This window comes from Geotrypetes seraphini, chromosome 15, assembly GCF_902459505.1.
Source record: "Geotrypetes seraphini chromosome 15, aGeoSer1.1, whole genome shotgun sequence".
Lineage (NCBI taxonomy): Eukaryota > Metazoa > Chordata > Amphibia > Gymnophiona > Dermophiidae > Geotrypetes > Geotrypetes seraphini.
Genome location: NC_047098.1, coordinates 35,899,596 through 35,921,269, shown reverse-complemented (window position 1 = coordinate 35,921,269; position 21,674 = coordinate 35,899,596). Strand labels below are relative to the sequence as shown.

At 42.5% G+C, this 21,674-nt stretch overlaps 1 protein-coding gene across 1 annotated transcript in view; it reads left to right on the top strand.

The window, feature by feature from the left end:
• TRARG1 (trafficking regulator of GLUT4 (SLC2A4) 1) overlaps window positions 1-20,739 on the top strand; it is a 28,417-nt gene extending 7,678 nt beyond the window's left edge. Inside the window, exons 2-3 of the mRNA XM_033922453.1 lie at window positions 18,285-18,417; window positions 20,735-20,739. Of these exons, the coding sequence (XP_033778344.1) occupies window positions 18,285-18,417; window positions 20,735-20,739 (138 nt within the window). The remainder of the gene's footprint in view (window positions 1-18,284; window positions 18,418-20,734) is intronic.
• Window positions 20,740-21,674: the final 935 nt, after the last annotated feature.

Sequence of the window (21,674 nt, the reverse complement as noted above, 5' to 3'; positions counted from 1 at the left end):
TCCAAGTAACATATGCGCTATGGGGCTCATAATCGAAACAGAAATACATCTAAAACCTGCCCTAATCAGCACTTTGACGATGAAAAAGACAGGTTGTCCAAGAGCCAATAATCAAAATGGGTTTTTAGATGTATCCAGAGACTTTTTTGGCCTCTGAATCTTGCTGTGCATCCAAGGTTGAAAGGGGTGTTTTTGAAGGAGTGGTTAGGGTGGGATATTGGCCAACCTAGACTTAGTCATATTTCAGAGATAATCGAAAGTTTAAAGAGGCTGCCTGGTTCCTACTCACTGTGTTTTCGGATCTTGTTGGGGGGGTTTCTGTGTATATGTGGAAGTGTTACAGGGGACGATCTTCCATTTGAAAATTCTTGATGACTGCCTATTTGCTGTATGTTATTCTTTGTATGTTACCTCTGTTCTGTATTCTTGTAGAGTGGTTTTGGAATTGCTTGGTTTTGTTTGGATTTTGTCATCAATAAAAATTATTTGACCTAAAGAGGCTGCCTGGATAGAACTTATACATTGTTACATAGGCGATCTAAAAACAGGTCTTAGTGCCCAGAAGGTATCCAAAGTGACCAGATAAGCACTGCAGTCACAAAGGACAGATCCCTACACACTCCCCCAGTGATCACTGACACCCCAACACCGTCATAAAAATCAGAATAAAAACGTACATACCTGCCTCCAGAACATCAGCACCTGGCGTAGAAAAGCCTAGTAAAGCTGCAAAGAAGTGGTTTAAGTAGTCTGGGGGGTATGAAAGTGAACCATAGAGAAGAGGACCCAGGCCCATAAGCCACTCTAACCACTGCATTCATGGTGGAAAATGTCAGTTCACCAAACCCCCCCCTTCAAACCCTACTGTACTGCCATATAGGTGGCACCTGTAGGTATAAGGGCTTTTGGGGTTGTAGACAGGTGGGTATAGTAGGTTTGGGGGTGTTTTGGGAGGCTCACCATGACCTGCAAGAGATATGTGGAGAGATGTTTATGTGGCACCTTTTTTGTGACGTTCACAGCAGTGCCCTGTAAGGTGCCCCACTACTCTGTTGCCATGTCTGGGTGGCAGTCCATCACTATGCTGGTCCCTTCCACATCCAAAAGGTCTTGTTCTAGGTATTTGAGACTTGGACGATTTTTTGGATGAGAATGTAGTTTAAAGATAGATGTACTAGCAGTCTGGATGTAGAAGTAGATAATTTTTGAAAAAAAAAATTATAATTTTGGACGTATTTTTCGAGAATGGACTTTGGACACTGCCAACTTTGGGCAACTAACACCCTAGGCCTATAACGGACTTAGATGTTTGTTTTGATTATGCCCCTCCATGTATTCAGTGCACAAACCATCTTTATTCAAAGCCTTTACAAATTGTTTCAATAGGCCTAGCTTTATATGTAGTGGTGCTCCTCCTCCCCTTCTCTCTCTACATCTTCTCACCTGTCTCTTCTTCGAATGCCTATAATTTTATTGTCCTGTAACTTTATTGTGAATGTCAGTGGTAACCCATTCTGAGCTTCCTGGGAGAACGGGATAGAAATCTAAATAAATAATTATGGTTCTATCTCGTGCTACCAAAGGTTCATTGATTACATTTTGTTCTCCAACCACCATATATTCCCTTGGAGGCTAATCTTTTTTTGCCCAATGTTCATGTTTATCTCTACTATTCCAAAAGCATAAAAATTAATAAATTCAACCATATCTAAGAAACTAGAGCTGATGCGGTCTATCCAATGCAATTTTCTGAATCAGTGCCTCAAATAACCCCAGGAACAGGAAAAAAAACCCCACCAAGGCACAAAGAAAAAAAAATGTTTTTTGTTGGCCTGTGTAATTTTCAGATGTTTGAAAGTCTCCATTATCTATTTATTTATTTAAAACATTTTTAATCCACCTTTATCCAAGGCGGCTTACAAGTTTCCATAAAGAATAAAATCACAAAATAAAAAGTCATACATTAAGTAGAGGAAAATACAGAGTTACAATAGTCTATCTATCTATCTATCTATCTATCTATCTATCTATCTATCTATCTATCTATCTATCTATCTATCTAAGGTGTATCCTAATGGTTAGAGCAGCAGACTGAAAAGGAGGGAAGTCAGTTGAAATCACTCTTGGGCAAGTCTAATAAATAAATGGAGTGCTCTCGGTAAGAGTCCCAAAGTGATTGACTGGGTTAGGAACTGGTTAAGTGGAAAGCAACAGAGGGTAGTCGTAAATGGAGATCACTTTGAGGAACGAGATGTTAGCATTAGTGTGCCTCAAGGTTCTGTTCTTTTTAACATTTTGTAAGCAATACTGCTGAAGGGCTGTCAGGTAAGATTTGCCTCTTTGTGGATGATACCAAGATCTGCAACAGAGTTGACCCCCATCCCCCTCCCCCGATGGTGTGGAGAACAGGGGACCTAGTGAAGCTTGAAGAATGGTCCAGAATTTAGCACAAAGGCATTCATTTGGTCTGCAAAAACCCAAAGGGACAGTACAGTCTAGGGGTTGAAGAACTCTTGTGTATGACAGAGTAGCAGGGCTTGGGTATGATAGTATGTGATGATCTTAAGGTGGCCAAATAGGTTGACAAGGCAATGGCAAAAGCTAGAAGGATGCTTGGATGTATATGAAAAGGAATGGCCAATAGCAAAAGAAGGTAATGATGCCCCTATATAAGACTCTAATGAGATCCCATTTAGAATATTGTATACAATTTTGGAAACCGCACCTTCAAAAAGATATAAACAGGATGGAGTCAGCCCAGAGGATGGTTACTATAATGGTCAGCAGTCTTCATCAAAAAGTGTATGGGGACAGACTTAAAGCTCTCAATTTGTGTACTTTGGAGGAAAGGCAAGAGAGGGGAGATATGATAGATACATCTAAATATCTACATGACATAAATGCGCATTAGGCAAGTCTCTTTTAATTGAAAGGAAACTCTGGAATGAGGGGGCATAGGATGAAGGTGAAAGAGGAAAGACTCAGAAGTATCCTCAGAAGATACTTTTTCATGGAAAGGGTGAGGAATTCTTGGAACTGCCTTTCCGGTGGCGGTGGTAGAGACAAAAAATATATCTGAATTCAAGAAAGCTTAGGACAAGTATGTTGGATTTCTTAGGGTGAGGAGGGGATAGTAGATGGCATGGTTAGGCAGTCTAGATAGGCCATATGGTCTTTATCTGCTTGCATTTTTCTATGTTTCTATGCTCTTCTATCTTAGATTGGCAGAGATCTTTGATGGGTCCTCACAGCGTGCCAGACTTTAAGAATAAATGGGATACCCATGTGGGATCCCTACGAGGGTCAAGATAAGGAAATTGGGTCATTAGGGCATAGACAGGGGGTGGGTAAGCAGAGTGGGCAGACTTGATGGGCTGTAGCCCTTTTCTGCCGTCATCTTCTATGTTTCTATGTTTACTAGAACTGCAGGTGTTATGGTGAACAAGACTATGGTGCATAAGGAAAGTGGTTTAGTGGATTCTGAGAAGCTCATTTTGCAGAGCCAGAAAGTACCTTTCATGCATTTTGGAAGTAATTCACAAGGGACTTATTTATTTATTTAAAAATATATATTCTACATAATCTTCTAAAGCACACAAAACATAGAAATAAAACTTTAAACTAAGATAAATTGCAACACTATCAGAGCATTTAACCTTGCAGTGCTGCCTCATTTCATATTCCAGGCAATTAATACCAATTAATCCAGGGAAATCAGTTTTTTTTTACCTTGAGCTGCAGCCCCACAGAAACATAAAGAGCAATTCTTTAATCTTAGTGCCTGCATTTCTGCAAAATACAAACATGAATGTCTAGAATACTAGCTGTTATTTGTACACTTAACCAGTAGCGTACCTGGCAGGGTGGGAACCCAGAAAGGAGCACCCTTCCTCCAGGCAGTGGGAAGATGCATGGATTGGTCGCAGGGTTGCAGGCTGCGTGTGCGTGGCTGTCGGCTCTACTGGATCCCTGCCTCCGGAACAGGAAGTTGACATCAGAGAAGATGTGGCCGGTAGAATCAATGTCCGAGCACAGGTGGACCACAGGCCCATGACCGCTTCAGTACCCTCCAAGCTCCCTGTACAAGGGGCAGACTATCCCCCTCCCCACCCTAGGTACCCCACTGCACATGACCATGTAAATGCTAGGAGGGCACCGAGGTGCTATTCTGCAAACACCCACCTAACATGCAAAGTGCATACTTGCAATACAGGTGAACACAGGGGTATAGAGCATAGGTGGGGTACAGGCAGGACTTCCATTTATGCATGCCATATTTAGGTACCAAATCAGCAAGAAAAAACCCCCAAAATTACCAATAGTAACAAATAATCCAAGTTCAAAAAATTGGTAATATCTTATAAAATCACCGAAATCTGAATCCTCGACGGTATGAAACCTGCACCACCAACAAGGTACTTAAATAAGGCCCAAATTAATAATACAAACCACAATACTTAGTACGGGCTTGATTTTCCCTCGTGATGACCAGTAGCCCCAGGCAGGTATTTATTAAGTGATACACACTTAGACTGAAGTCTAAATAAATCCTGCCCCGTACATCATCGTACTTTTATAATATGTGTTGATAAGGCTGGTGAATCAATCAAGTGCAGCTACATAACCGAAGAAGAAACAGCAGGAGGTTTGATTCAGTATTTTTTGATTTTTGACTTTTTTATCCTTTTTCATTCAGGAGTTCTGGGGTGTTTTTTTTCCTTTTTTTTTGTGGGGGGGGGGGTTCTTTAACTTCTCTATTTTCTTATTATTATCTCCTGCTGTTTCTTCTTCGGTTATGTAGCTGCACTTGATTGATTCACCAGCCATATCAACACATATTATAAAAGTACAATGATGTACGGGGCAGGATTTATTTAGACTTCGGTCTAAGTGTGTATCACTAGGGCTACTGGTCATCACGAGGGAAAATCATGCCCGTACTGAGTATTGTGGTTTGTATTATTAATTTGGGCCTTATTTAAGTACCTTGTTGGTGATGCAGGTTTCATACCGTCGAGGATTCAGATTTCGGTGATTTTATAAGATATTACCAATTTTTTGAACTTGGAATATTTAGGTACCCACAGGGTGATAAGATATATTGGCAAAAATTGCCCTGAGCTGAATGCCCACACTGCTCCCTGTGACCCCGGGCAAGTCACTTAATCCTCCATAGCCCCAGGTACATTAGATAGATTGTGAGCCCACTGGGTCAGACAGGGAAAATCCTTGAGTACCTGACTGTAAAAACCGCTTAGATAATCTTGATAGGTGGTATATAAATACCTTGATATCTTATCGCCATATGGGTACCTTAATATGGCAGGGACATGTGTAACTTACATTGCATGTATAAGTAGGAGTCCCGCCTGCTCTGCCCCTGTGTTCACCTGAATTACAAGTATGCACTATGCATGTTAGGTGGGTGTTTTCAGAATAGCACCTCGATGCCCTGCTAGCATTTACATGATCATAGTAAAAGTGAGCCAAGTACAGGACAATGAAGCCATTGTGACATCACTGATGAGGCTGACTCTTAGGCATTGGTGGAATGAGACATTGTGATGTCACAATACCAGTTATGGCTATCAGAGGCTGAAACTTGTCACACTGTTTATTTATTCAATTGTCTATACTGTTCTCCCAGGGGAGCTCAAGCATTTTCCCCTGTCTGTCCCTTTGAGCTCACAATCTAATTTAATATACCCGGGGTAATGAGTGATTAAGTGACTTGCCCAGGGTCCCAAAGAGCAGTGTGGATTTGAACCCACAACCTCAGGGTGCTGAAGCTGCAGCTTTAACCACTGCACCACACTCTCCCCCTGTTTGTGCCTTTCCTATCTAGACCCCCCCAATTTACACATTTCTCTCAGAAGTCAGATGTGGTTTAGAGACAGGTCAACAAAGTGCTTCTTGTTATTTCCAAATCAAAGCTCTAAGAATGATGTAGTCAGCAATTACCTATAAGCCAATAATGACTCGGAGAAATGGGATCCATTTGGAAAAAGCACATGTGCACAGCTACTGGAAGAAGTGGCTGATTGATTCTAATCCAGCCAGGTTTAATAAAGCTTGTTCATTTATTGAGCAGTGTGATTGAAAAGAATATTGTGTATGATAAACTGAATAGCTGCTGGAAAACTGAAGAGAGTGAGGGTTATGAACATGTGCCACAGTGGAATGAGAATCCAAGCAGAGTGCTGGGTCCAAAGAGAATGACACAGGGACAAATTTGTCCCCCATCCCCACGGGATCTATCTCCATCCCCGTCCTGTCCCCGTGAGTTCTGTCCCTCTTCCATCCTTGCAAGCTCTGTTCTCATCAATTTTAAAGTATTCGAGGCTTGTGCAGTTGAGAGCAGAGCTCGCAGGGATGGGGCAGAGACAGGGACAGAACTCACGGGGACGGGATGGGGATTGAAGATAGATCCCATGGGACAGGGACAAATTTGTCCCCGTGTCACACCTCCCATGGTCTTACACAACTTGGTATAACTTTTATTTGGACTTGCAGGTCAGAAGGGATGACACGGTGAGGGGGGGGGTCTTTAAAACCCTGCCCACTCTCCTGATAATTTTACATTGTGAACATTATAGGTTACTTAACAAGACAAGACATATCAAATGTGTAATCCTTCACAGGCTTTCCATAATCGTTCTTTTTCACCTTCATAACCTTCGAAGATGGTTGCTAGTTAGGTAAACTGCAAACGAAGTCCATATGGGCAGCTTCTATGGATCGCTGTCTAAGTTTATGCCTATAGGCAGAAAGCCAGCTATGAAATGTGGTTTCCCAGCAGTCTGAGTTGTGAATCAGTAAGACAGCAGGTGCAGCACATAACACTCAAACCCTAGAGCAGGGGTCCCCAAAGTCCCTCCTTGAGGGCCGCAATCCAGTCGGGTTTTCGGGATTTCCCCAATGAATATGCATGAGATCTGTGTGCATGCACTGCTTTCAATGCATATTCATTGGGGAAATCCTAAAAACCCAACTGGATTCGGTCCTCAAGGAGGGACTTTGGGGACCCCTGCCCTAGAGAATGGAGCACACTTAAGCAACAGCCAGAGATGGAAAGATAGGCAAAGCGGCAGAAAGGAGAACATAAGCATACGAGATAGGAGCAAAGGAAAGAAGAAAAGAAGAGAAAGGTAAGCAGGGCAGCTCAAAAGACAATAGACAGGGAATGGTGAAAAATAGGAGCTTGTTGGAATTTCTTGAATTTCAATCCAACAGAAATGCATCAGACTTCACGATGCTCCAAAATCATAATCCAGGGAACAATGAGAATCTTGACTTTTTCAATCCTGATGCTGTGAGCTTCTTTACTTCTCTCTTCTTGCAAAGATCATTTTTACCTGTGAGAGATCTTAAACCCAGAGAGAAGATTTACTGTATTCCCGTACATGAAGAAAGACACGGTACTACTCGAGAGGGTCCAGAGAAGAACGACTAAGATGGTTAAGGGGTTGGAGGAGCTGCCGTACAGCAAAGATTAGATAAACTGGGCCTCTTCTCCCTCGAACAGAGGAGATTGAGAGGGGACATGATCAAAACATTCAAGGTACTGAAGGGGATAGACTTAGTAGATAAGGACAGGTTGTTCACCCTCTCCAAGGTAGGGAGAATGAGAGGGCACTCTCTAAAGTTGAAAGGGGATAGATTCCGTATGAATGTAAGGAAGTTCTTCTTCACCCAGAGGGTGGTAGAAAACTGGAACGCTCTTCCGGAGTCTGTCATAGGGGAGCACACCCTCCAGGGATTCAAGACTAAGTTAGACAAGTTCCTACTGAACAAGGACGTACTCTGGTAGGGCTAGTCTCAGTTAGGGCGCTGGTCTTTGACTAACAGGGCCGCCGCGTGAGCGGACTGCTGGGCACGATGGACCACTGGTCTGACCCAGCAGCGGCAATTCTTATGTTCAAACATTGAAGGAAGAATTTGTGAGTCAACTGAAAAAATGCTAAAAGATTATTGCAGGTACTGTAGATTTGAACATGAAAACATGTACAGACATTTCAAACTGGTTTGGTTTTGCTGAAGAAAGATTAAAGGACTGCTTCCATTTGTTCCAGTCCTGATAACTGAAGCATAGAAATATGATGGCAGATAAAGGCCAAATGGCCCATCTAGTCTGCCCATCCACAATAAGCATTATTGCTTCCTCTCTCTAAGACAGTGGTTCCCAAACCTGTCCTGGGGGACCCCCAGCCAGTCAGGTTTTCAAGATATCCCTAATGAATATGCATGAGAGAGATTTGCATATAATGGAAGTGACAGGTATGCAAATCTCTCTCATGCATATTCATTAGGGATATCTTGAAAACCTGACTGCCTGGGGGTCCCCCAGGACAGGTTTGGAACCACTGCTCTAAGAGATCCCACGTGCCTATCCCACGCCTTCTTGAATTAAACTCCACCTCTTCCCGGCTGATGTCATCAGTGGGACTTAAATTAGGCTCCACTGCTGGAGGATGGAAAGATGTGAATAGGTGAACCAGATCCCTTGGAGGCCAGAGAGAATTTTGCCAGCACTCATTGAGGGATGCTTCCACTGATTCCTGGCTCTCATTGTTGAGATTCTCCCTGCTACACTCTCATGTCATATGCAGGGGCCATTTAACCAGCCTTGCTACAGAATAGGTGACTCCCCAAGGGGACAAACCCAAAGGGATCACCCCTGTGGGAGCTCCTACAGGAATGACTGAGAATGCCAGGTACATTTCTGGCCAGATTATAGAGATGAGATATAGAGATTATAGGAGCTTAGAGGGAAGAAATTTTATGTAGCTATGCTTTATACCCTTCTCTGTTTCTGTAGTGAAAGCAAGGGATGGGATAAGTTGAATTAGAGACTTTTGCATTGTTATTATATCATTATGTATTATTTAAAATTGTATTGCCTTTTGTATTTAGGGCCGTATGCATGTATTTTTCTATGTAATCATTGATTTTGTAACATGCGCTGAGTATGGGGGTTTTCCCCCATAAAATGCATGACTCAGCAGAGATTCAATTCCCCATGCAGTGAATATTTTTACTTTTTTCTTCCATGCGCAGTTAGATGTCTTTTGTCATACACTTTTCTTTAGTGAGATACAATAAAATGGGGAAGTTCTCAAGGAGATAGGCTACTGTTTCTTCAGAGCTGGGATTGATTTGAACTCTGAATTATTCCTCACAAATTATATCTCATTGCCTTCCAAGAAAAAGTAGGTCATTGAAACAAAACATTTGGCTCTGTCACTGTGAAAACAGTGAAGATAACAGTGCAGTCCCCAAAGTTTGTATCTCTAAGCAGTCATCCTCCCACAATTTCCACCCACCTATGTGTTGATTTTTTTTGTTTTTTTTTCACATGGCATACCTTTTGACCCAACATTTCTTTTATAATCATCTGTACACTTTACAATAATTGTAATAATCTCACCGTGTAAAATGAAGCTACCCCGAATAGCTAGTTACTGAATTCCACTTAGAGATAACACAGCAAGGATTCTGCACATAGTACAGTCGACTCCACTTAAGTGCAAGCCCTTCGGACCGGTTCGCCATGTGTGCTTAATTGGAGTACCATGTGAAGAGAGTCGAGCACCATCATTTTTCTCGCGAGATCAGCAGCTCGGGGGCAAGATTCCGTGCTTGCATCGATCACTGCCATCACATATCTTAGGATGAGTGACCTGTAATGACGTTTGAAGTTTGTGATTATCTCTTGGTATTTTTTGCTTTCATATTCAACGGGCAGGCATCTTGAAGCCAACAGCTTCGCTACATTTGAAAGCGGTGTATAGGTCTCTATCACTTTAATTGGGCCAATCAGGTTTTCAGGCTAGCCCTAATGAATATGCATGGAGCAGATTTGCATGCCTGTCACTTCCATTATATGCAAATCTCTCTCATGCATATTCATTAGGGCTAGCCTGAAAACCTGATTGGCCTGGTGGTCCTCCAGGACAGGGTTGGGAACCACTGGTTTAGGGCTTTAGGAAATGAATATTGCAGAAACCTGTCTGCTAGGTTTTGTGTACAGACTGTATGAGAGACCAGAGCAAGAGATGCTGAGATGAACCCCTTTTCAAGCTTTTAGAACAGAGCATGAAGAATATCCTCAAATCCAATCTAGTGTATAAGAAATAATGAGAAACCCAGTGTATAATCAAAAGTGTGGATTTTTTTCAGTTCAATCTTTTTATTGAATTTAAAATATACTGTATAACAGTATAACCAATACAATCTATGTATTTGTTTATTGGGATTTCTTAACCCCCTTTATGAAGAGATTCAACTAAGGCAGTGTACAACAGGCATAATTCAACCTAAAACTTGCAATTTTGTCCACAGCATAACAGTAGTAAAAAGACCAAATATAAACATAAATACAATGAATGATGTCAAGTTAGGGTTGCCAGATTTTAAAGAATACCACATGGCAAGATGTGTGCAAAAATTCAAAGTGGCCCCAGTTAGCACCCATTTGGCTCCTTCACCAATTTAGCTGGGCACACATTTTGAATCGGTACGGCACAATATTTAGAATCCGGGGTAAATGGCAAAGACTGTTACTTTTGGGATATTGCAAAATTGAACCAAAAGATCCCATATAGTAACATAGTAGATGACGGCAGATAAAGACCCGAATGGCCCATCCAGTCTGCCCAACCTGATTCAATTTAAATTTTTTCTTCTTAGCTATTTTTGGGCAAGAATCCAAAGCTCTGCCCGGTACTGTGCTTGGGTTCCAACTGCTGAAGTCTCTGTCAAAGCTCACTCCAGCCCATCTACACCCTCCCAGCCATTGAAGCCCTCTCCAGCCCATTCTCCCCCAAACGGCCATACACAGACATAGTCCATGCAAGTCTGCCCAGTACTGGCCTTAGTTCAATATTTAATATTATTTTCTGATTCTAGATCCTCTGTGTTCATCCCACGCTTCTTTGAACTCCGTCACCGTTTTCCTCTCCACCTCTCTCGGGAGCGCATTCCAGGCATTCACTACCCTCTCCATAAAGTAGAATTTCCTAACATTGCTCTTGAATCTACCACCCCTCAACCTCAAATTATGTCCTTGGTTTTACCATTTTCATTTCTCTGGAAAATATTTTGTTCTACGTTAATACCCTTCAAGTATTTGAACGTCTGAATCATATCTCCCCTGTCCCTCTTTTCCTCTAGGGTACTGTTCTTCAACTGCCGGTGCATGGACCGGTGTCGGTCAGCAAAAAATCTTGCCAGTCCGTGAAGGATTTGGGTCCCCGCTGCAACGAAAGATGCCGGCGTCAGCTGACTTGCAACTTCCTGTTGCCGTCGCTGTGCCGGGACTCCTGCTTTCGCCGGGACTCCTGCCGCGTATGCTTCCTGCCTTTGTCTCAGCATCTCCAGACCAGCAGCGGCAGCTCTGTGTGCTTTTAACATCGGCACAGAGCTGCCCCTAAGCAGTAGTTTAGCCGCGGTTTCATGAGGCAGCCTCGGGGCCTTTGCTAGGCCGGCCCATATCGCATCATCGAAGCGGGCCGGCCTAGCAAAGGCCCCGAGGCTGCCTCATGAAACCACGGCTAAACTACTGCTTAGGGATAGCTCTGTGCCAAAGTTAAAAGCACACAGAGCTGCTGCTAGCCTAAAGACTCTTGGGCCGCTGAAGGAGGGCAAAGAGCAGCTGTCCTGGAGGTCTCCCTTCCTCTCACCTTTGCAGGTCCCTTTTTTCCACTTTTTTTTTTTCTTTCAAACGGCGATGGGCCCCGGCATCGACGTCAAGTAAGTTCCACTGTTCCTTGCAAGCGGTTCTGCTCAGCCAAAGCTTCCCCTCTGACATGAGCCACCCTCAGGGGACAGAAAGTGACCCGCAAAGGTGAGGGGAAGGGGGGCAGATGATGGAAGTGTGGGGGGGGGGAGAGAGAAGGGGACAGATGATGGAAGTGAGAAGAAGGGAGAGAGAGCAGAAGGCAGATGGATGTCAGTTGAGAGGGGAGAGCAGATGCTGAATGGAAGTGGAGAAAGAACACATACTGGATGGAAGGAGGAGATAAATAAAGGGGGAAGAAAATAGAGTTAGTAAGATAATGGAGGGGTGAGGGAAAGGGGTGACAAGCTGTGGGTAGACACAGTGAAAACAGGGAAACAGAACTAAATAGTAAGAAAGAATTTAATTTAGATGGAGGCAGAAAATAGAGAAGGAAGACCAGAGAAGAAAAGGAAAGGGAAGAGAGAGGAGAGAACGATATCAGAAATAATTGTAGGACATGAAAAGAGTATTAAGTTACAAGCTTTATCATTTATAATCACTAATTTAAAATAGAAGAATCAGTTAGAAATTTTTAAAACAGATAAGTTTTCAAAGCTTTCCGAAAGGTTAAGGCCCAAATTCTGTAACCAGCACCTAATGTTAGGCACCTATTTTGGAGGTGTCCAACTAGATAGGCGCCTATCTCAATTGAATAACAAGCTCAATTAAGCTTTATGATCAGCACTAATTGAAACTTAGGCGCCTATCAAGAAAGCGTGATTCTATGACAAGGCGCCTCTAAAAATTTAGGTGGCCTTCAAAAAAATAGGCGCTATGCATGTTAGGCGTGGGCGTGGCTTTGTGTTAGATGCCTTGTTACAGAATCGTTGCTCATAAGTGTGCTTAAGCGCTCGCATGGGCGCTTAACTTTTAGTTGTGCCTAGAGCCAGCCTATTTATTGGGCGCCTCCAAAATAGGTGCCGCTCAGCGTGATTCACTAAACAGCACCCAATTTGACTTGAATCACGCTGAACGGTGCCTATATCGGTGCCTAACATTTGGGCACTTCTTATAGAATTTGCCCTTTAGTGCTTGATAGTGAGCAATCCTTGTTGAATATTTCTGCATCGGTGACTGTACCTGAGCATTTCTGAGTGTGTGTGTGTGTGCGTAATCCTCTTTGACTACTTTCTGCACCTCTGTATTTGGGAGAGAGAGAGAGTGTGTGCAATTGAGTCTATAATTGCTTATTGGCAATATCCTTGTTTGGCTGTACTTGGATGTGTGTCTGTGAGTGCTCCTATTTGAGAGAGAGTGGGCATGACTGTGAATGTGCTTCTGATAGTATTTGTGGGATTCCTGGTTGAGAGTGTCTAGGTGTGTGTGTCTCTGAGAATGCCTATTTGAGAGAGAGTGTTCCTACTTAAGTGTGTCTGATACATTTGTATGAGTATTCCTGTGTGAATGTGTCTGAATGTGATGGGCTTTCTCAGGGCATCTGCTCCTCAGCAGGAAAAGAAAGGAAGTCATGACAGAGAAATCAGTTTTAATTTCTGAGGGCTGTACAATCATATTACTGGAGTTGTTCAGTAGGCACATAAATAATAGCTCTAATGGTTTCCAAGTGACATCTGCCAGCTGTTTGTAAGAGGCTCCAAGAATGAAAGAGGAAACTGTACAGCTGGCACTCCACAAATTAGTTAAAAAAACAGAGAAGTCAAAGCACTGCCCCTCACTAACTGATCAGAGAAAGCATCTAATTGGTTCCTTCACCACAGTAGAACTATGGCAGGAGAGATGGAATATACGAGGCACAGAAGAGAAGTTAGAGGGGACAGGGCATAATTTCTGGGGGAACAATCTGGAACGCAATGCAACTGCTTCTTTCCAGGCTTCAGAGCAACAGGGCTGTTCTGCTCCAGCTCAGGGAAGAGGGTGAACTTGGGGCCAAGTAGAGAACAGTCACTGTACCTCATAATGCTGATCCCTGTCTACAGCTGCTCCTGCCCCTGGTCCACTCAGAGCTTCTCCCAGCTCCACAGTTATACTTCCATTTTTGGCTACAAGGGGAAAGGAAGACAAGGGAGGGCGAGGAGGAAGAAGAAGAAATGAATGTGGAAGAATCGGATTGGAGAGTAGCTCTCGAAAAGTGCATTCCAGTAGTTTCTGCTGGATTTTAAAAGAAGTATCCATACATTTTCACTTTGAAGAATTGTCCCAGGGAAACTATGCACTTTACTTTCCACCTGCAGTTTGGGATTCGCATATATTACATACATATAAATTACATACATATGTCTAGGCTCCAGAAAAAGGAGGACGGACGCCACTGCTTGAAAACAATGGAAGTAAGGAGGACAGACAGACACTTCTAGGTTTTATTTCCATTGAAAAAACAATGGAAATAAAACCTGGATGTCTCAATCTGTCCTCCTTTTTCTGGAGCAATTTATTAAGGTCAAAACGTCCAAATAATTAATAAATATATAAAAAATACGTGTTTGTAAAATCCAGTTATTAGCAGGGAAACATCCAGGTCATGTATACCAAAAACAAAGCTGACAACACATAAACCAAAAATTGAAACGGAGAAAAAATAAACCTCAATTGAGGGAGGTTGGGACTACACAAGTACCCAGCCCTCCACACATCATCACGGGTTTATAAAAAAACTCCGCAAACATATATATGAGTCACTGCTTCACTCGTTTTCATACATACAAAGTCATATTTTGGTCACTTTTTTCAAAGTCTTTTTTATGTATAAGCGTCAGTATATAGCAATATAGGCCAGAATCCCAAACTTAACTCATGAGTTATGAGTTGGAAGCCTTTGGTGAAAATCTCCTTTTTCCAGATGAGTGTATTTTTTCCGTATTGTTTTTGACGGTGTGCTTCATATCTCCAAGAGCTCTTACACTAATTTAATTAAGCTGTAGCCCTTGCTAACTAATTGAGTTAAGTTTGGGATTCTGGCCTGTATTGCTATATACTGACGCTTATACATAAAAAAAGACTTTGAAAAAAAGTGACCAAAATATGACTTTGTATGTATGAAAACGAGTGAAGCAGTGACTCATATATATGTTTGCGGAGTTTTTTTATAAACCCGTGATGATGTGTGGAGGGCTGGGTACTTGTGTAGTCCCAACCTCCCTCAATTGAGGTTTATTTTTTCTCCGTTTCAATTTTTGGTTTATGTGTTGTCAGCTTTGTTTTTGGTATACATGGCCTGGATGTTTCCCTGCTAATAACTGGATTTTACAAACACGTATTTTTTATATATTTATTAACTCCTTTTTCTGGAGCCATATGGTAATCCTATATATGTACATATATTTTAAAGCAGTGGTCTCAAACTCATGGCCGCCAGGTACTTTTTTGAGTCCCTCGGTATGTTTATCATAATCACAAAAGTAAAATAAAACAGTTTCTTGATCATTTGTCTCTTTAGCTATAAATGACAAAATTATTATTAAGACTAAGCCAAAAGGAAAGATTTATAACCTATAAAGAGTTTTACCTCATGCAAAATTGTCATTTCTTTAATAAGACATTAACTATTTTTTCTGAGGCCCTCCAAGCCCCTACAAATCCAAAATGTGGCCCTGCAAAGGGTTTGAGTTTGAGACCACTGTTTTAAAGGATGCACATAAGGGTAAACACCTCCCCACATCTGAACATGCCTTTGCTTAGTCCAGGTAAACATATGCACATAGGCCTGGATTCTCTATAGGGTGCCAATATCGGCGGCCACTTGATCGCAGATCAATCATGCAATGGTGCCCTATAGAGAATCGCGCCAGGGTTTTCCAGGCCTACATTTCCAGCACCTACCTATCTTTGTGGTGAATTGTGTCTACGTAGGCATTTTATGGCACCTAACACCACTTCCGGTGTTAGCCACGCCCATAGTGGCGTTAAGCGCTGTAAAGTGCCTACATAGGTGCAGTTCCAGAGTGGTTTATTTAGATGCTGGTAGGCGCTTTAAGTTCACCATTTTTCACCATTTTAAAATGGCATTTCCAAGTTTCCAAGTTGTATTAAAAATTTGATTAAATGCTTATAAGTAATTTCTAAGTGATTTACATTAAAAGGGTATAAAAACATATAGACATTATTAAGACAAATACTCACTTACTAGAAATAAAGGAAAGGGGGTTGAACTACAATTTTGATAGCAAAGTAACATTAAAGGTAAAAACATAAAGGAAGTGGAGGATAGTAGCCTTATAAGGCTAGTTTCAGGTTGTTTTAAGAGCCTGTTTATGACTGTACAGTAATTGCATAATATATGGATCTAAAGTTTCCCCCGAGAGTTTATCTCTGAAAGGCATCATTGAACAGAAAACTTTTAAAGATGCTTTTAAATTTATCTAATTGTGTTTCTTCTCTAATGAATGATGGAAGGTGATTCCAAGATGTGGCGCAGTTATGGAGAAGATCTCAGCTCTTCTTGTATTTGTAAATGTCAAAGAGGGAATAGACAGATTTTGTTCAGAGGATCTTAGTGTCCTTGATGGGGCATAAGGTATCAGTAGTCTATCGAGAAAGATGGGTTGTTTTGACTGCCGGATTTTAAATGTTAAAAGTGCTCATTTGGAAAGTTATCCTGTGGGGAATCGGTAACCAGTGTGCATTTTTCAAAACGGGTACAACATGATCAAATTTTTTTTAAGCTAGTTATGATTTTTATTGCTGTATTTTGGATCATTTATAGGTGTTGTATTTTTTTTGGCACTGCTAGGGTGCCTATCAGTGCCTAAGTTTTGGCGCTGTGGTATAGAATATCCTCTAAAGAGCCCATATTAGAGGCCCATCAAAACTGCTTTTTCAGTTTTTGACAAAGCCAAAACTGAAACTCTCTGAACGCTTTCTGCTGAAACTGAAACTCCAGCTGAAACTCATTGCTTGGTTTCAGTGGCGTAGTAAGGGTGTGTGTGTGTGTGGGAGAGCGGTCCGCCCCAGGTGCCATCTTGGTGAGGGCGGAAGCGCCCATCCTCCTCTCTGCCCCCCCCCCCCACTCCCACGTGTGTGTGCAGCTTCCTTTCTCCCATACAACTGTAATGCTCCTAGTGTGAGCAGCAACCCCCACCCTGCTGTCAAGCCAGGAGGGGGTGGGGATCCTTGTGGAGGTGGGGGGGGGGCTGGAAGAGGGGGGCGGGGAAAGGCATCTCTCACCCTTGCTACATCACTGCTTGGTTTTGACCACAACTGAAACCCAAACCAAAACTGATAACTCAGGTTTGGTTGTGTGAATGTGAGGGCCATTGGGGATGGGCAGAACTTGTAGTCTGCATCCCTGCGCTAAACCCGTGAGAATATAATAAATAATGAAAAGACAATGTTTTATGTCCAAGCAAAATTATCTCCACACATGTGGACAGCAGCTAATGAAAATGGAAACTATAAGCCATGGTGCTTTACAGTAACTGACTTTGTGCCACACTCAGAGTGACAGCTGATGTTATAACTCCACAGAGAGGCTAATTCCTAAGGAGCTTATCATCTCAAATTTACGGACTGAAATTTCAGCTAAAATTGTGTATCAAAAGCATTTATTTGGAGCATTCTATTACCATATAAACTATTGTGCAAGATCATAACTTTATTACTTGCAATCGTATGATTTAAAAAAAAAAAATTCAAAGAGCTGCTCCTCGCCAGGACTACCTTACAATCTTTGGTGGTCAGGGCAGGAGAGAGGCCCCAGTCATGGCAGCCATTTTGAGAGCAGAGCCAGAGATTGGGGATTGTTCCCACCCCAGCTATATTGCTAGACCACCATAGAGGTTGGGGAAGGCAGTCAGGGAGAGAGAGAAATAAAAGGGACAAAGCACAAATTTTTAGCTTCCACTGAAAACACATGGTCATTTTTAGCTGAAACTGAAAACATAGCTGAAAATTAAAATAACCTTTTAGCCATAACTGAAACCAGGCAGAAAAAGGACTTTGGGATGGTTTTGGCACCATAACCGAAATTCAGTCAGTACAGTGAGTCATAGAAAGCAGAATAGAGGGGAGGGGACAATGGGGTCATGGACTGACCAATATTTTAATCAGCAATTGGAGAGCTTGAGGTTGGGGCCAGAGAGTGGTTTATTTAGATGCTTCAACCAAAAAGGTGTTTCTGTGACCCTGCAGTTAGTGTGCCACATTTTCATATATGATAATAAAGTGTGGGGACAGATAAGTGATGGACAGAAAACACAAAGCAGGTAAAAAGATAGATTAAAAAAAAAAAAAGATTCCTGAGATCAAACAAGACATTCTGCTCAGAGCAGGAAAAAGAACTTTAGATTTGGGTGATCCAAAAACTGTTCTGGAAGACATACAGCCCTTCGGGGTTTCAAGATATCCTCAATGAATAGGCGTGAGATAAATGCACATTCAATTGAGTAAAGGTATACAAATCTACCTTGAGGGTATTCATTGTGGATATCCTGAAAACCTAAGTGGCTAGAGGTACTCCAGGGCAGGTTTGGGAGCCACTGACCTTAGGGAAAACATTTGCAAACAAGTCTGAGTATTTTCTAACCTGTGGTCTGGTCTTTCTCCTGGGCAGTCAAGAAATAGCCTGCAGCAAGGAGATGTGGATGGAGCCCGCAGATTGGGACATCTGGCCAGATTACTCAGCATAGCTGCCATCGTGCTCGGCACCTCTGTCATTGTCCTCTACTGTGTGATTCACTATGCAAGTAAGTTCCAGACAGCAGCTCCTCTTACCTACACACAAAGCGCTCAAAAACGCAATGCTCTTTTACCTGGCTACTGAGGCTTTGTGGATAAGGCTGTCTTAAGTAATCCCCCTGTACAGTTCACTAACTGAAGTTTCTTTCTGCTGTAAGAACATTCCACTTGCAAAATCATTTCAACTTGGTCCAAGTATGTTCTTTGCTATAGACGTAATTCCTGCTAAAAGCCCATTCTGCTTATAAGAACATTTTAGCTAACCCTCAGGGAGTCTTTATAAGAAGAAGGCTGCAGACTCTGGATCTGACATGATAAAGAGTCATATTCTAATGATAATAATGTAGTGTAGACCATTATTAAATTATAAAGTACTTTGAAATCCTTGGCTAAATAGATTATTTTTCTTTCATCTTGAAAACATCATGAATTTTTGAAAGAAACTTTATAGATTTTTGTAAATTTTTCAAAAGAAAACCCTAAAGGTCTCTCTAAGGTATTCATAACTCTGCAATTGGGGTATTCAAACAAAGGTGTCCTGGATAGGAGAAGGGAGGGGTTTAAGTTGCAACACTGAAGGAAATGAGCTTCAATCTGCCTGCATTACCAGTTCTCTCTCTTTTCCCTAACACAGGGGTGAACAATCATGGTCCTTGAGGGCCACAACCCAGGGCTAGATGCACAAAACATGGTAATTAAAACTGTGTGAGTTGCTGTTGGCCAATTTTTGGGACGACTCTGGAACAGCAATTGATGTTCCAACAAGTTTCCAAGCAAATGATTTGCATGGAGGTTCATCGTAATCCCATCAGACCAGTTGCTCTGAGAGCGACTTCGACACATGCGCAGAACAGCTGAGTGGCAGGGGAAGCCCCAAAGCAGCCTCCTGCCACTCAGCTGTTAGGGCTTTTTTCTTTTATTTAATGGCACAGATGTTGTGCATGTGTTACACACACAGTATCTGCCTCATTTAAATCTACCCCATTAAAAAAAATGCTGTGTCCTCTCCAACGACCCACCCTGGAAACAGAATAGAGGCAGGAGGGATGCCTACTCTGTCTTACCACTAAGGAACCCCAACCCCTCTCCCCCATTCCAGCCAAAATCAGCGGAAGGGATGCCACCGCCAGTCAAGCAAATCAGCCTAAGGCCCTCATTGGCTCAGATACCTAAGGGAGGCGCCTTAAGTATCTGAGCCAATCATGGCTTTAGACCCATCCTCATGCATCCCAGGATGCACTGGGAAGGGGATGGCCCACCATTTTGTAGTAGTGGGCCTGAGGAGCAGGAGGGACTGGGCATCCCTCCTGCTGTTAACTAATTTCCAGGTATGGGGGAGGTTTGGGGTAGTGGTGGGGTTAGGGGGGGCCTGGGGGGTCATCCCGTGGCAGGAGGGAATGGGCAAACCCCCCTGCCGATTATTATTTTATTTTTTTTGGAAGGGGAGTGGGGGAGAGATGGGATCAGTTGGGGGGGCCTCATGAGGGGGATTGCGGTGGCAGGAGGGAGTGGGCATCTCTCCTGCCTCTATTCTTTCCGGGGGGGGGGGAGTCATCAGGGAGGGCTGGCATGGCATTTTTTTTTTTATGGCCCAGATATTGGGCTTTTAATTGTGATATTCAATTATGTGTTTTTATCTGTGCCCATAGAAAAAAATGGAAAACCCCCCACAAACATACCAAGGCAAACCTGTTGGTAACAGTTTAGACCTGTCAGTTTTTTCGGGTCGGTGGAGGTGATCGCTATTTTATGTGCATCTCGATGGGTCAGCTAGTTTATTTGGTGTTTACCTAATTTGCATGGCTGAGTCAGAGAATGAGTGATCGCATGGAAAGCCACAGTTTTATGCATCTAGTTGGCAAATATGATCAGTCGCTAAACCAGTCAAACTGGTTTAGCAACAGTCGTTAGGCAATCGGAGACTTTAGTTCATCTAGCCTCCAGTTGGGATTCAAGATTTCCACAAAGATTATGCATGAGATCTATTTGCATACAATGGAAGCAGGATATGCAAATCAATCTCATACATATTCATTGTGAAAATCTTGACAGCCCAACTGGGCTGCAGCCCTCGAAAACTATGATAGTCCACCCCCGCTCTAACATCTGAAAGAAATTTTGAGGAAAATTTCTTGACCAGACTTTCCATGTACTTCAACAATATTCCAGTATTTAGGACCAGCTTAACCAATAGCTAAACTAGGTGGTTGCCTAGGGTTACACTTTCTGTAGAGGAGGAAATCAAATAGATCTTGCCAGTCACATAACTCAGACAACCATCAAGCTGTGCTTTTAATTATGATATTCAATTATGTCTTTTTACAGGCTAGATGATATTGAGGTAATCTTGACGATTGAGTTTATTAAAATCTTATGGGAAGTCAGAATGGTAATTTGGGGGGGAGGGGAGCAAGACTGGAGTTTCAACTAGGGTAGTGGTTCTTAACCCAGACATCACGGCCTACCTAGCCAGTCAGGTTTTCAGGATATCCACAATGAATATGCATGAGATACATTTTCCCACTCTGTCTCCATTGTATACAAATCTCTTGCATGCATATTCTTTGTGGACATCCTAGGATATTCTAGGTAGGCTCCGAAGGATATCCTAAACTACACTGCCTCCATTATATGCAAATTTCTTTCATGCATATTCATTGTGGATATCCTGAAAACCTGACTGGCAAGGGGGGTACTCCAGGACCGAGTTGAGAACCCCTGAACTAGGGTGCCTAATATTCCCTTGCACTAGACCTACCAATACTGACTTTGCCGCTGAACCTGACCCACATTGGCATTTTTCTTGACGATGATGTCTGCTGCTCATCTGATAAATATTTATGTCTTAATTTTTTAGTGCCTCACAAGAATTAACTGTGGAGGTGCCTATGGCAGAAGAGCTCCACCTTTCATCCCAGCCTTTTTAAAAACACACTGGAGCAGAATTCTCCAAAAGGAAGTCGTCACAACCAAAAAAATGGATCCACCCATGTTCTAGATCGGAAGGATTACATGCATGCTGCTTTTCACAAGCCTCTCGGGGGAAGGATTTTATTCTTGGATATATACAGGTACAGACTCGGGGGGGAGGGGGGAAAGGGTTTGAAGAATACATCCAACATGTAACAATAACATACAATTGCCAAAAGAGATGAGATGGTGGACTACTCTTCTGAGACCCTGGAATGAGATAGGACTGATGTTTCTTAAAAGTGAAAAGAGTCCCAAGGATAAGAGACATCATGGGGAGGTGCTAGGTTCATCT